The following is a 14,218-nucleotide window of genomic DNA, read 5'->3' on the forward strand; positions in this document are numbered from 1 at the left end:
AAAACTGATATGTCTAGAAATGAATAACTCCTGACTGTAACATTGTGTTAGCAACTCATCAATGGCTACAGGACAATGGATTCTGAATAAAAATACTGAGCTCATTAGTTTTTTTTTTACCCCCATCAAATAGGGAGAGCGATTTATTAATGGTGAGTCATAATTGGACAAAGAAAGTTGGCAGAAACTTTAATTTCCCTGCAAAGACCACTTGGATGACAGAGTTTAGCCTTCATGGCATGACATGACAAAGTGATTTATGAAGGTTGCACGTGATTTATCAGTGGTTTTATAAATTGCTGGTTTGCAGGACATCCCTCGGAGCTCTTCCTTCTGTTCTGCCCCTTTATATGACTGATCATCAATCCTGTCTGAGTTAAAACATGTGTTTGTTTTTCAGCAGGGACCCGATTTTGTTCGCTCTATTACCAAAGCTGGGCACTATTGCAGAAAAATGTCAAAGCATATGAGGGAGCTGTGGTTCGGACAGACAACAGCACAGCTTCATGAGTTTCTGGCTCGCACATCAATGCTCGATGGCTATGACCAAACTTTTTAAAGGGGCCGAGTTTATCATCACACTTAAAGCTCCACTGAAGCAAACTTAACCAGGAAAAGCCAAATAATTGTTGCCTCTGGCTTGAAACATGAAAGCTCAACTGTCTTAAATGTCAGCAACCTCTGAGTTCTTGTTTCACTTAAATAGCTAGAAAAACAATACTGACAATGTACAAACATCTGCTGTGTTAAGTGTTGCAATTGAACATTGTAATTATCTTCAAAGGTTTAGATCATAATCTGTGTGCCAGAGAAAAAAAGGAAAGGGTAACTAATCAATTTAAGCTTGAAATCTTAAATTGATGTCAGGAAATCAATTTAAGACGAAATTGACCAGCAGTCTGGTTCATTAGTTCATGTTCGAAATTGTTTCCAGCACACAGTGACCAGAAGGAAAACAAAGCAAATAAGTGTTTTTAAGCAATTATTGTGGATTTACAAACTGCTAACTAAGCTGAATAGAGGTTCTATTGCAATGAGATACTGTCTGAACTCTGTGTGGATAAATATTGCAAAGTCCTCTTGGCCTCTGCTACACCCATCATGAGCCACTGAGAATTACAATTTTCAAACTCATCAGGTTTTTACAAGCAACAAAATAACATGTCTAATATATTGTGCTGTCTACAGCTGCTCTGCTGAGACAACAAGACAGTTTGAAAAAAAAAAATCTTTTAATTATCCCACAGTCCCACAGTTTGCATTCTGCAGAAATTAAAGACGTGTGAAGTCAGATCCGGAATCCAAGATCCTGGTCACAGCCCACAGCTCACAATAGACAGCCACAGTCTACATGACTGCCTACATTCCAGCTGAGAGAGATCACCTGCCTGAAGACTCAGCACCCAATTTATCACAAACTTATCTCTTGATCCAGATCTGGAAGGTTGGATGTCACGTTGAAATTTTTTCTGAAAGTTTTTTAGCCGTATTTACTGCTGCCTGGTGGCAGTGAACAGCTACAATTTTGGAAACTTCAAGCTCAACAATCTGATTGGCTGCTTGCCACAATTGTAGGTTTAGGAGTCCTTATTATTCTGCCTTTTCGGCGTACCTGTTCTAGATTTTTCTGCACAATACGCTTAATCAAAACCAGAAAGGAGTAAGGTAATTCTAAAAACGATCCAGCAAAGTGCAAGTAATAAAGTGGCCACTTTTTAATATCATAACATTATTTTAGTTTTTAACTGAGGAACTACTCTGCTAAAACTGAAGTGTCATAAACAAGAATATATCATTACTAAAATCGTGTTTCTGAAAATAGAGAAAGAACAAAACGTGTAAGTACCTCTTTTCATATACTGCCCAGCTCGTCCTCGTCCCGCTGGAACCGTTTCCGTGTTTTCTCCTCTAAACTGTGGCATTGTGGACACTTTGTGGTCCTCTGACAGCAGAGTTACCATGTTTTCCACTTTCAACTGAACTGCTGTTGATGCTTGGCCTTCCTGGTCACCTCCAAAGCTGTTCAGGTTTCCTTCGCTAAACCAAGAGCCTGTGCACACTTCTTCTCTTTGGTCCATTGGTAATGTGTCCACGTGTTGCTCCTCCAACTGTGGCACTGTGGAAACCTTCCCACCATGATCCTCTGTAAAGGTCTTATTATCCCCTTCATTATTCTGAAGCACTGGATATGGTTGAGGCGCATGGCCTGTGGCAGAGATGTCAGCCTTTCGTATGCTAAACTGTGGCATTCTAAACATTCTTTCACTATAGTCTGCTGATGAAGTTTTATTTCCTTTCCTCAAGTGAAGCCTTGTGAATCCTTTTCCTCCATAGTTTTTGAAAAATGTCTCCATATTTGTTTCTTTAGGCTGTGAAACAGGCTGCGTGCTCGAGGACTTCAACGAGGACAGCACTTTGGCATCAGTAATGTAAGCAAGCCGTGCGATGGCATCATCTGCTCTTTCCTTTTCTTTCTTCAGTATTCTCACAAGGATACCTGCAGCAACTGGTTAAAGACTCAGCAAACGCAGCAAGGACAACATATTTAACTTAATAGCCAATGCATTATAATGAGAACAAAGAACAAAAATAAAAAGGTTAAAATAAACATCTCTGGACAGATATTTAGGAACACCCCAAGAGCTAATTTTAGACTTTATGCTCTTTTTGTAAAATCCAACTCACAAGTGACCTTTTTCAAGTTGATCATAAATTTCCATAATGACATCTTAGGGTGCTGACATGTCCTCAGTATCTGGTATTACAGACTTGGAATGGTGTCATGGTCTGGGATTAATTAGTGAAGAGCAGAAGATCCAGAAGGACAGCAGTGATACTGTCCAGATATTACAATATCCTTTACTACTTTTTAGTTTTCCCTTACTCTAATACCGCTATATCAAATCCAGTGAAAGGAATTGTCTTCAGAAACCTGTGTGTAATTTAATCTGTGAATCCAGTTGATCTGTTAAGGCCTCAGAGGTTTTTGTCAGAGAACATTATTGAACAAACAGCATCACAGCAACCAAGGAACATATCACATATATGTTCCTTGGTTGTACATATCAGGTGTGATCGTAAAGTTTTAAAAGAAGCTTAAAGCAAAACTACATTAGAAAACATATTGACTTCAAAATCTCATGGAGCATTAGAAAGACTCCTAATAGAACGTGGATGGCAATAGCTTCAAAGATATGCTACAAAGTTAAACCATAACTGAAAACTAACACAGCATATTACAATAAAATCAACAACTCCACAATGAAATATGGAAAAGAGAAGCTGCTTTGGAAAGCTTTACATAAAAGCATATTCATATGTTAGAATGAATGGCTCACTCAAAGTCCATATCTAAATCCAGTTGACAAACTCTGGCAGGACATTATGAAGCTGGTAGGGGCATATCCCAAAATTCCTGCAACACGAGGTGTTTCTACAAGATGTTGTTTCAGGGGGGTGAAGGTAAATGAAGGCCACACTTCTAAATGTCTTATTTGCAAAACATTTCTAAAGTCACATATCATTTTAATTTCACTTCACAAGTATGAATTCATAAGTATGAACTGCTTTATAATGACCTCAACCATAAAATCTGTCAAGAATAAATCAAACATCTGCGTGGAAATTTGAGACTAAAGGTTTAAGGTCTGTGAATTATTTTATGGGACAGGGCACTGTCTGGTAAGAAACTGACTGGTGAAAATGAGAGGATGAATGACATGTTTGGGAACACATCTGTACATGAATGAACTATCAAACAGTTGGGAATTATTGCAACTCCCACGACAATGTCAATGGAAGTGCGTTTGATGCCATAATCCAAACCCATAATTTAAAGTCACACTGCACATTAGTAAGCTATTCGGTTTTCTTACAGTGAGAATAACAGACGTCTTTGTGGCAAGACTGTAACTATCGTGGTCATCAGATATTTTGGGATGTTCAAATTAGAGTAATTTTTTGGATGATGAGTAGATAATTTTCTAAAGGGGCTGGAGAAGTTACTCTATGTCCTTGTCAGTCAACACAAAAGGGATGTCAGTGGTGGTAAAATGTTTCCAGCGAAAACCAACCATTCCCAAAACTGCCAATCCCAATATATCAAATAACCTACAAAGGCCAAGTTTTACGGAAAAATACAACTTTTCTGAGGACTTCAATAATTTTACTTGTTGATAATACACAGTCTGCCCTCTATTACAATTTGTAATAGACCATCCATTATTTAAAAACTACTTCTAACCCTCTTTATTCTACAAGTATATTTAAAAAAATGTTATTTCTTTGTAAAATAATAAATTATGTATTAATGTAAAATGTATTTGTTCCAGGTGTTTTTCTATTTGGGTTTCAGACTATTCATAGAAAAAAAAAGTAACAATAAAAACTAATTGATTATTGGTTAGATTAGACTAATCCATTATTTTTTTAGATCACACATCAATATATCAATCTGTTGATCATATTTGAATACAGCCTGTGTTTAATCTTATCTAAAACCACACTTGTATTAATTTCCCTTATTTAGTTAGACAGTTAATAATATAAATAATTATCAATTCATACAAGCTATTACCTTGGATTGCTGCTTTTTTAATACCAAGATCCCATAATGATGAAGTTGACCACAAAACTCAAGTGACTGTTGAAAACTTCTGTGGGGTTTCACGTAAGATCTGTGGACCGCTTTGCATGTTATTTACTCAACATTTTGTGGTCAAACTCAGTCACAAAGCACTCTCCTCATCTGTCTCAACTCTCCTCATTAAACTGTCCAATGACATCACAGAAAATAAAAGTACTTTGAAAGTAACTGCTGACAAATGTACCACAAACTGCTACAATTTCAGTGTACGGCATAAGTATTTTATTACTGATGAAAACTTAAATTAATAGCTTGCATTCATATTCATTTGATTATAAGTGCAATTAAGAAATGACTACCTTACTACTGTTTCAAACTAGCTTCTGGTGAAGCTTTTTAAAAATCCTGGTCAAGATCATTCTCTAAATTGCAATTATAACATCCCTTCCGTTTCTCGCACTGAAAGTCTAAAAAACTATCCAGTTGTGCTCTCAGTGTCTAAATCTCAATTTGATCATCTTGGTTCTCTATAAGTAACTTTTAATAAACCAAAATGTTTTGTGTTTTCAAAGAAAGAAAAGCTAATGCAGAATATCCGACAAAATTTGAAAAGCAGAAAATCCTAATAAAATAAATCGATGCTTGTGGCTGTGAGGTGTGAATACTTTCACAAGGCACTGCACCTCTGTACCTTTAGGTTCTACAATGTTACCAATATTAAATATCCACATGTCTTTTGGATACAAAGTGTATCAGAAAATACACGTTTGTATCCAAAGTATCAGAAAATAGATTTGAAGCAGAGGATAGGACAGATCTACAAAAGGTAGAATAAGGCCAGCAGACACGGCTGACAAGCCAATGCCAGTTCTTCTGTTAACACAACACTCTCTGCAAGCAATTAAATGTTTACACATAATCAGTATAATTAACAGTTCCAGTGTGCAAAAGCTACAATTTAGATAATCTTATGCAATAAGCACTTTTGTCTAAAAAAAAAAAAAAAAACATGTGGCTATCTATAAAAACTCCTGCCTGCATTCAGTATTCAAACCAAACCTTGACCCATTTGGTAACAATATTAATAAAATTAAAGCTAAGCAGCAAACAATATGGACCTTCTAAGGTCTGATTAAAATGTTAGCATATTCATAAACTCAATAAAAGGTCTAGTGATAACTATATAGACTATAAAGACTGTTGGGATACTGCTGCATGAGGCCCATCTGAAATGAGATAATATATTTCTAACAAGTTAACCCATGTGTCTAAAAATGGGGTCCAACTGACCCCACACACATAAAACTTGTATCATTTGCCTCAGTCCTCTACATTTGCCTCAGTCCTCGCACGCACAAGGGTTAATAAACACAGAAGATTTTCTTCAGAGCAGTTAAATCCAATGTTCAATAATGATGGGTTCACAGTTATGCTGATTTAAATTATTAGACTGTCTTCTGCTCAAATCCCTGCAGAATAATTAATTCTTTAGACAAAATGGAGCAAACAAAATTCAGGAACGATATGTTCTTGAATTTATGTAACCTTTTGACCTGCTAAAAGGTTTGGAGATATCCAAAAGACGGAATAAGACATTATAAGTCACCCCCATTGCATAAACCAAATATTTTTGGGATACAGTCAACAGAAGTGCACCACAAAAAAATTTAATTGAGCCATCTGTCCGTTGTGAATACTACATCTCTTCTTTTCTGCAAGAAAACTGAGTTGTTCCACTTTATAGCCCAGAGAGAGAGCTCTTGTTCAATCTTTTATCCCCAGTTTCCACCACAGCTGCAAAATATGGCTGATGAATAGTTTGGCTCTTCTGCTGAAAACTCTAAAAAGTCCATAAGTAGAATATAAATCCTGTGTTATACTGCACAAATCATAGGAATCCGGCTAAGAGTGAATACAAGTAAACCTCCCAGGCTTTGTGTGATCTCTAGAACTACACTAAATTCTGTCAATGGATAAAAGGGTAGAATGTGTCAAATGTACAGTTTGGTTTGTTGCATTGAGATGAAACAAGAGGAAACATATAAAGGGGTTAATTGTTGCTTTAAGTTATCAGGTAATACCAGTAGTTATCACTACTACTATATGTTTTCATATATGTCATAAGACTTTGTTTCGATCCGTTCAAGTTTACTAATCTGCATAATGTCATAGTGTTGGTATGCTCTCAGAGACTGGCATTGGAGGCCCATGTGTTATATCGTGTAAAGTAGATCTAACTGCGCTAGAATGCTGTAAGCATTAGCCCCATTTGGTTTGACCCATAAGTCATAACACTGCCAAGACGAGATTGTTTATAGCATCACAAATAAATCAGACCCTAAGCAGTTTGTTGTGCGTTTGTTGACTTTTCATGCCAGATACCACAACAACTAAGGTTAGTCACGAGAATGCAATGTCACCCCAATGTTTATTGGTTGCCTTTGTTGTTCCATCATCATGTATTAGCATATGCCTCATCCCACCAGCAGAGCCAGCTAAGCATTACCAGGTGCTCCGACTCCCTTACAGTGGGTAGTGGATAGTTATACACTTTTACAGGCAACATTCCTGCAATTAACCCTATAAAGACCATTTGTCAGTGTGGGAAGTGTGAGCCCGCAGCACAAGCACTGGTGGCTGCTGCAAACACCTTTGGCACAATAAAGTTAAAGGTGTGAAACACTTAGAGGCATGGACACCAGGGGGATTAGCTGGTAAATACAAGCGGCTGGAAGCGATGGCACGCCTATAAGCATGGTCAGCCTATACTGTTACGTACTGCAGACAGACCACCATGACTGACAGACTCACAGTTTAGGCTGCTGCATTTAAATATACAAACTCCCCAATGAAAGAAAATAAAGACAACATACTTTGTCAGTAGCGTGGGAGCATTACCACCTGAAGTATATGCTTTCTGACACGCATAGGGGCACTGAAGTGGTCCACATTTGCATCCCATGAAAACCAGGGAGTGACAGTTTGAGAGGGGAAAATATACAAAGTGAGGAAATCACATTACACACATGTGGTCCAAGAAACACTATGCTAAAATATCTGCATGATAATATTTAGTTTATTTTAGTGAGCTGAGGTTTGGCGGGTTAAATAATCAAGCAGATATCTCAAGTTTTCCTACATATGTGCTGGGATTTATTGAGAAACCACAACGAGAGGGGTAGAGTGGAGAATAAACCCTTAAAGTCTTCAGAAATCTTATATTCAAGCCTAAGAACTATAATTATGATCAATAGTGTTTATCATTAACAGAAGCCATGACATGAAAACATATCTGAGCAAATACTTCAAGATATTTTTGGATTTGTGGAGCACTTGGCAAGAATGTAGTAATATTAAAAGTACATTATGTGTGTGCAAAGAAGTTATTTAAACAAATATTTTTTTGCAATAATAAACCAAAGTTCTGCAAGGAAGACTTTCCTGATAAAAGTGAGGAAAACAGCAAATTACCCTATTACTGGAATTAGTCTGTAATTCCTATACTTCGTAAATTGTCTATAATTTTCCTAAATTCTTGTGTCAGTAGTGAAAGAAGGAAGAAATGGAATAAATTAGATATTTCCAGTTTGATAGAGAGTGCTGCCACAGTTCAAAAAGTGACACAGTTAAAAATATTTCAATCCCTTGTTCTTGTGGAACAATTAAGCTTGATGAGTGTATGAGTTATTGTACGTAACAGAACTGAAGCTTAGAAGTGTAACGGGACATTCAACTTGACATGTCCATCTCCATGAGAATAAAAGCAGACAAGGGTTTAGTTATTTTTTGTGGAAAACTAAGACTCATTTTCTGTTTGTTGTCCAAATAGAGTAAAGCTTTCATGTGTTGCAAACTTTGTTGGATTGTTCGACACTCTTTTAAGTGTCGAACAATCCAATCCATGTTTGACTTGTCTATACAGTTTTTTCCTTTATTTTGCTTTATTAATCCTAAAGTTTTTCTAAAGCCAAAACAAATAAATTAATCAAATTTAATCAAATAAATTTGATTACTTGAACATAGATTGAACCAAACACCTTTAAATCTACTCAGAGATCAGCAAGCTTAACAATCCAGAAAGCCAATTTTACTCTTGGACCAGCTAAAAAAATTGTCAATAGCTGTTAACTTTATATGGCTCTGAAAAATGATAGCTTATCGATCAACTATGTGTTTCATCATAAAACAATCGTCAGAAAAAGAGTCAGAAACTAAAGATTATTGCAGCTGGGTCACAATGCCAAAGGATACTGATCTCATTGTCACGTTGTTTAAGCATTTCATTCAGTTTGGTCAGTTCTGCTGTTGAACTGGAATTGCTGATTTGGGAGTTCTCTCGACTTCCTGTTGGTAGCGGTTGTTGATCACTGCGTCCAGTTTTGGCACCTTTTTTGTCCAAAATCACTGACTGTAAAAAAAAAGAAAACAGAAAGAGAGATATTGTTAGTAATGTGGCAGTGGGTTCTCAAAATTTTTCAAACACTTAAATATACTGTCTTTTGAAATTATAGTGTATTGAAAAAGTATTGCTATATTTTTAAATCTGTAACATTTGGATGTAGAAATACCCCAAACTCCAGAAGGAGACTATAGTGAAGTATACATTTCATGTATGTCATATGCAGAAGCGGGTTGCTTTCATGTCACAGGGCAGCTTTGCTCAACAAAGAAGAGCCTAACTGTATTACTGACTTTATTAAATCATAGCTGCATCTGGAAACAAAAAAGACAGGTCACAAATATAAGAACATGTGTTTGTTAGATCTTAAGCCTTTTTGGTTATTTATCATGGTGTCTGAGTGTGAATGTGTGCTGGTATAAAATAGGTACGTGTGCTAATTTGTTACCGAAAAGTGTGAGGTTAAAATGCCGAGAAGGGTAGAAAGCGTTAGCGCTCAGCAAGCGTTAGCAAATGAATTTCAAACATACGCATATGCTTTGATATAAATAATTTCATTGTAGCTCTGGTAGGATGTTTAGGGATTTTTCCCCACTATGGCCCACTGTAAAGTGAACTTCCACCAAACTCTGAAGTTTTGTAGCCACAAACAGATTTTCTTCCAGAATTTATGAAATTTTCTTTTGAACCCTCGCTGTACTTGCTGACTTTGTCGAGTATCCTCAAAAGGATGATGCTGCCACCACCAAGTGCTAGTTTCCTTTCCTATTTGCCTCATATGAGTTGGTAGAGTACTTTCTTCCAGATGTTTGCTGGGAGCACTCCATGCATGATGGAACTCACTAGGTTTTTCAACCATTTCAACAAGATTTGTGGAGTGCAAGAGGAAGTTCAGAATTTTAATAGGAAAAAGAAGCCTTTTCTCTTCCACTTTGTTGTACTTTATGTTCAGTTATATGAAATCCCAATAAACTATATTAAAGCTCACGGCTTTAAAGTGACAAAATGTGAAATATTTCTTGGGGAGTGAATACTTTTACAAGGCTCGTTAAACCTCATGAAGCTCAGCTGGATTAGCAAATTTATGAAACTCTAGTAGCTCACTGTGATTGTCAACACAAACAATCATGAAAAAGAAAAAAAAGAAAAAAAAACTGCACATCAGCGTTCACCCTGAAACAAGGACAAGCAGATAATTGGAATCCTACGTCAGGACCAAAGAAGAAGGAAATGGGATTTAAACCAGACACATTTCAACAGGATTGCTGGAACCGAAGTGAGGTGTTACTTGCAGGAATGTAAACTGAACAGGAGATAGAGTTTGTGCATCATAACAAGCTGTAGGGAATATAAACAGACATCTATGTGGGATCTGGCACTGCATCTGGTGGATGCTTCAGTTCCAACCAAACTAGAGTGAGCATTGCAGAGGTTTTTTTTTTTATTTTATTTTTTTTTTCTCTTGGCCACCGGGAGCAGGAGTAGAAGCAGCAGCAGCAGCCAGAACACACTTTCTGTTTGTAAAACGGTGTCCAAATAAATAAAAAAAAAAAACTGACATTTGCACTCAATCATTTTGTCCAGACACCATAACAAAGAAAATAGCTTCACGAAACATAAATTTTACTGTTTGGTGTAAAATCCATCATGGATAATGTATATCGCTTTGCACACCAGAATTCATGACATGTACGTTCTTCTAAATAACCGATTTACTTGTTTTTGAACTTGAGTTTGAGTTCTGATTTATTTCTTAGATGACTTCAAATAACAATTCACCAACAAAACTATGCAAAACACTGTAATGTAAAAGAAAATGAAACTTTAGTTATTTTTAACATTGTTGCATAGATTCATATTTGGATAATAGTAAGACAAAGTGATCAGATCCATTCTGGGGTTTTTTAAGAGTTCTGCTAAGAGCAATAACTTTCTAATAGAAATGTGAAAAGTTAAACAAATGAACTTGTTGAAATTGTCATAGGATGCGAATCATGTGTGACAGTGACAAGACAGAAAAGTAAAAAAAAAAAGTAGGATATATTTCACAGATAAAAAGACCAGAAGCAAAAATAAGCTATACAAAACACATTTCTGCAGTCACTTCACAAACAGAGGCAGCACTGACTATTTACCTTCATCAGAAAGAAACAGTGCTGTATCTTTCTCATGTCAGGTCCCAGGGAGAGAGTCACATCTGGATCTGGATCATTCAGAAAGGCTTTGACTAACTCGTCCAACCTAAAAAGCCAAGACACAAAAACAAACACAGACTTACTTTTAGCAATGCCAAAATCCATGTTATAATTTTCCATCACATTCCCTTAACAGGCACTCAAATGGTTAACGGCTTCATCTAAGCAGTTTAAAATGTGGGTCTCGTGAAAGAAAACTATTTACATCAATGTGAGTTTCAGCTCCACTGGAGCAACCTGTTGATAAACTACCGCTAAATGATAGTCCAAACACTGCATCCCAACATGCGGATGCAGCCACTGGAAAAGACCAGAAGACATCCATCCAGACGGATCAAATGCAGGCATGACAATGTGCGGTTCTTGATTTTCTGTTTCTGTTTCCAGGTTTATATGATGGAGGGCTTAACACAAACATGCTGGTCCCTTCAAGAGTTTATGATTTTGGTTTTCTGAAAATCCCTTGATGCCATGCACAATTATTTCAAAGAACAACAAATAATAATAATAATAATACAAAAATATTCCTAATCATAATTAATATAATGTAAAATATAAAGTTTTACATTACAAACAATTTAAATGTTTAAATTATTTAAGTGATTAACAATGTGGGCATTTGGTTGCACTGGGTTTTTACTTATGGGCTGCTTACAAATGCAAGCCCATAAGATTTATTTGCAAAACTTTCAAGAATCATGTATCCTTTTCCTTTCACTTCACAGATATGCACTAGGTCTATCAAAAATGTAAATTAACTTCAATCTAATCTCTATTTTTGTAGAAGAGGCTGGCCACAATGACAAAAACGACAGTCATAAAGCAATTTTTTATTCATTTATAGCAATATTTTTATTCGTTTTTTTATTATTTTCTTTTTTTTATTCCTAACATTGTGGCACTTTTGGCTCTCATCATTCATCATTGATGCTAAATGTGGCAACAAGAGTCATTACAGGTTGCCACTGTGAAGTGAACCCCTATTGGGTATAAATAGGAGATACGTCACCCAATTAAAGATGAAATCAAATAAAGCTACAGGAAACACATCCATATTGAAGGGGGAATTTTCCATGTCTTTAATGAAACCTGTGGTCTAGCCCAAGACGGTTGATGAAATCTAAATTAAGTCCTGGTGAATATCCATCAGTAAAAGCAACAGCCACCTATTAGGAACATCATAAATTCTTATAAATCATATGTTTGATTGTTCAGGTATTTGCAATTCCCAAATTTTGAAATAGAAAATTCCAGACATTTAGGACTAAGATGTCCTGATTGTTTAGGGGAACACCTGAGGCATGTTGATATCTAAATAAAAGTAAACTAAAAATGCAGAGTTAATGTTGGGACATTCAGTTTTTATGATATTAAACAGAACAGGTAATTTCATGTTTTTTTGTTTCACAGACAAGATATATCTGTTTTTTGTTTGCTTTATTTTGATGCTTGTTTTGTTCTACTTTTGGTGCTTTTTGGAAAAGAAAAACAACAATGACATTTTTGAAAAATCAGAGAAGGCATACTTTTGTATCTCCTCTGCAGTTAGCTGCTCCTGTCTCTGCTCTCCTGTCACAATTGCCAACTCTTCATTCAGGAACTGGATCTCTCTTCTCAAACGTGCAATGAGCTGAAAGATGCAAAAGGTAAGGTGGGAGGTCACAAATGACACACAATAAGAGGGGAAAATCCAAGTCCACAAATGAAGAGTTTCTGTCCTGTTTACTTGGCCTTTTATTATAATCCGAAGAATACAATGTAGAGATCATGGTCCTTTATGAAGTGTCAACAGAAGTCACAGCATTATAGTGGGAGGCTTCACGTCAGATGTCCTTGGGGCAAAAAGCAACGCAACACAGCCAGAGAAATGCTAGACTTTTGTAGCTGTGTTTGAATATTTTGGTCACATTGCAAATACAATTCTAACTCCATTTTTAGTATTATGTTAATTTGACAGAAAAAGTAATGCATAAATAAAAAGTGGAAGGAAAAGTGTTGTTTCTCATGAAAAAAATGTACGCAGTTGGTACACAGTTGGTATCTTTAGCAGAAGATACCAACTGTGTACCAGTAACTCAGCAGTGTTCCTCACACAAAGGTCCTAATTAGGCTAGTTTCAGTAATAGCTAATACAAGGTCAAAGGTCAGACTAAGCAATTTAACAGAAACTAAACAGTGGTAATTTTAACTGATCTAAAACTAGCAAAATCCCCAGATGCTGTTGAATCAAGATGCTACAGAATGAAAACACAGCTATGGTGCGGTTTTTGAGTGGGTGCCACTCCGCTCAACGATGATTGTGCCCCTAATCCACCCCATATCGTATGTTTCAACACTGAATATCATGGCTTGACCGTTCCTTCACCAGAGCCGCTCCCTGGTCTCTTTTTGTTAGAACCACTGCTCTGATGGTAATTCTCCCAGCTGCATCCTTAAAACTCTGACCACCGGCTGTTGGTCAGCGGGATGGTGCAGTCTATTTCAGAGCAAAAAAATCCCACACGGGCACCACAGTACCATGGCAGACTTACATATTCTAAGGCTAAAAAATGACCCAGGTCATAAAAATGATGAGGTAGTTTTGGGTTTTCTTGTACAAACTCATGTTAGGGCACCTATGCAGCACACTGTAATGATGATATCAGAAGATGTACAGAGCCTTGCAAAAGTAGGCTCTAGAACTTCTTCACATTTTGTCTTGTCAAAGAAAACTGTCACTGTGTGGCAAGCATTGTCTTCAAACCTCTTTAGTCTAGGTCTGGAACATGTAAAATAATAATAAAAAAATACAGTTCAAGGTGTGCAAGAAATCTTGGGTTCAAGATGGACTAAACCTTTTTAGGCCAGTGCAAGCAATTACTTTCATGTGTCACCTAATTACCTAATTAGTAAATAAAGTCGCCTTAGCCCAGGCATTGACCAGCTCTCGTTCAGTTACTGGTATGCAAATTGAAGTAGTATGGCACAATTCACCAAGACAAGATTAATCCAACCGAACTGTCAAAAAAAGTCAAATACATGCCACACGTTTTGAGTTTA

The 14,218-nt window shown here is 36.6% G+C and overlaps 1 protein-coding gene across 1 annotated transcript in view; it reads right to left on the bottom strand.

Annotated features, from left to right (window-relative positions):
- Positions 1 to 14,218, bottom strand: part of kif6 (kinesin family member 6) — a 61,409-nt gene that overhangs the window by 28,149 nt on the left and 19,042 nt on the right. Inside the window, exons 10-15 of the mRNA XM_016662136.1 lie at positions 12,706 to 12,809; positions 11,120 to 11,225; positions 8,837 to 8,993; positions 2,379 to 2,497; positions 2,135 to 2,174; positions 1,847 to 1,882 (exon numbers count right to left, since the gene is read on the bottom strand). Of these exons, the coding sequence (XP_016517622.1) occupies positions 1,847 to 1,882; positions 2,135 to 2,174; positions 2,379 to 2,497; positions 8,837 to 8,993; positions 11,120 to 11,225; positions 12,706 to 12,809 (562 nt within the window). The remainder of the gene's footprint in view (positions 1 to 1,846; positions 1,883 to 2,134; positions 2,175 to 2,378; positions 2,498 to 8,836; positions 8,994 to 11,119; positions 11,226 to 12,705; positions 12,810 to 14,218) is intronic.

The sequence above is a fragment of the Poecilia formosa genome, unplaced genomic scaffold (assembly GCF_000485575.1).
Source record: "Poecilia formosa unplaced genomic scaffold, Poecilia_formosa-5.1.2 Scaffold8, whole genome shotgun sequence".
NCBI classification, from domain to species: domain Eukaryota; kingdom Metazoa; phylum Chordata; class Actinopteri; order Cyprinodontiformes; family Poeciliidae; genus Poecilia; species Poecilia formosa.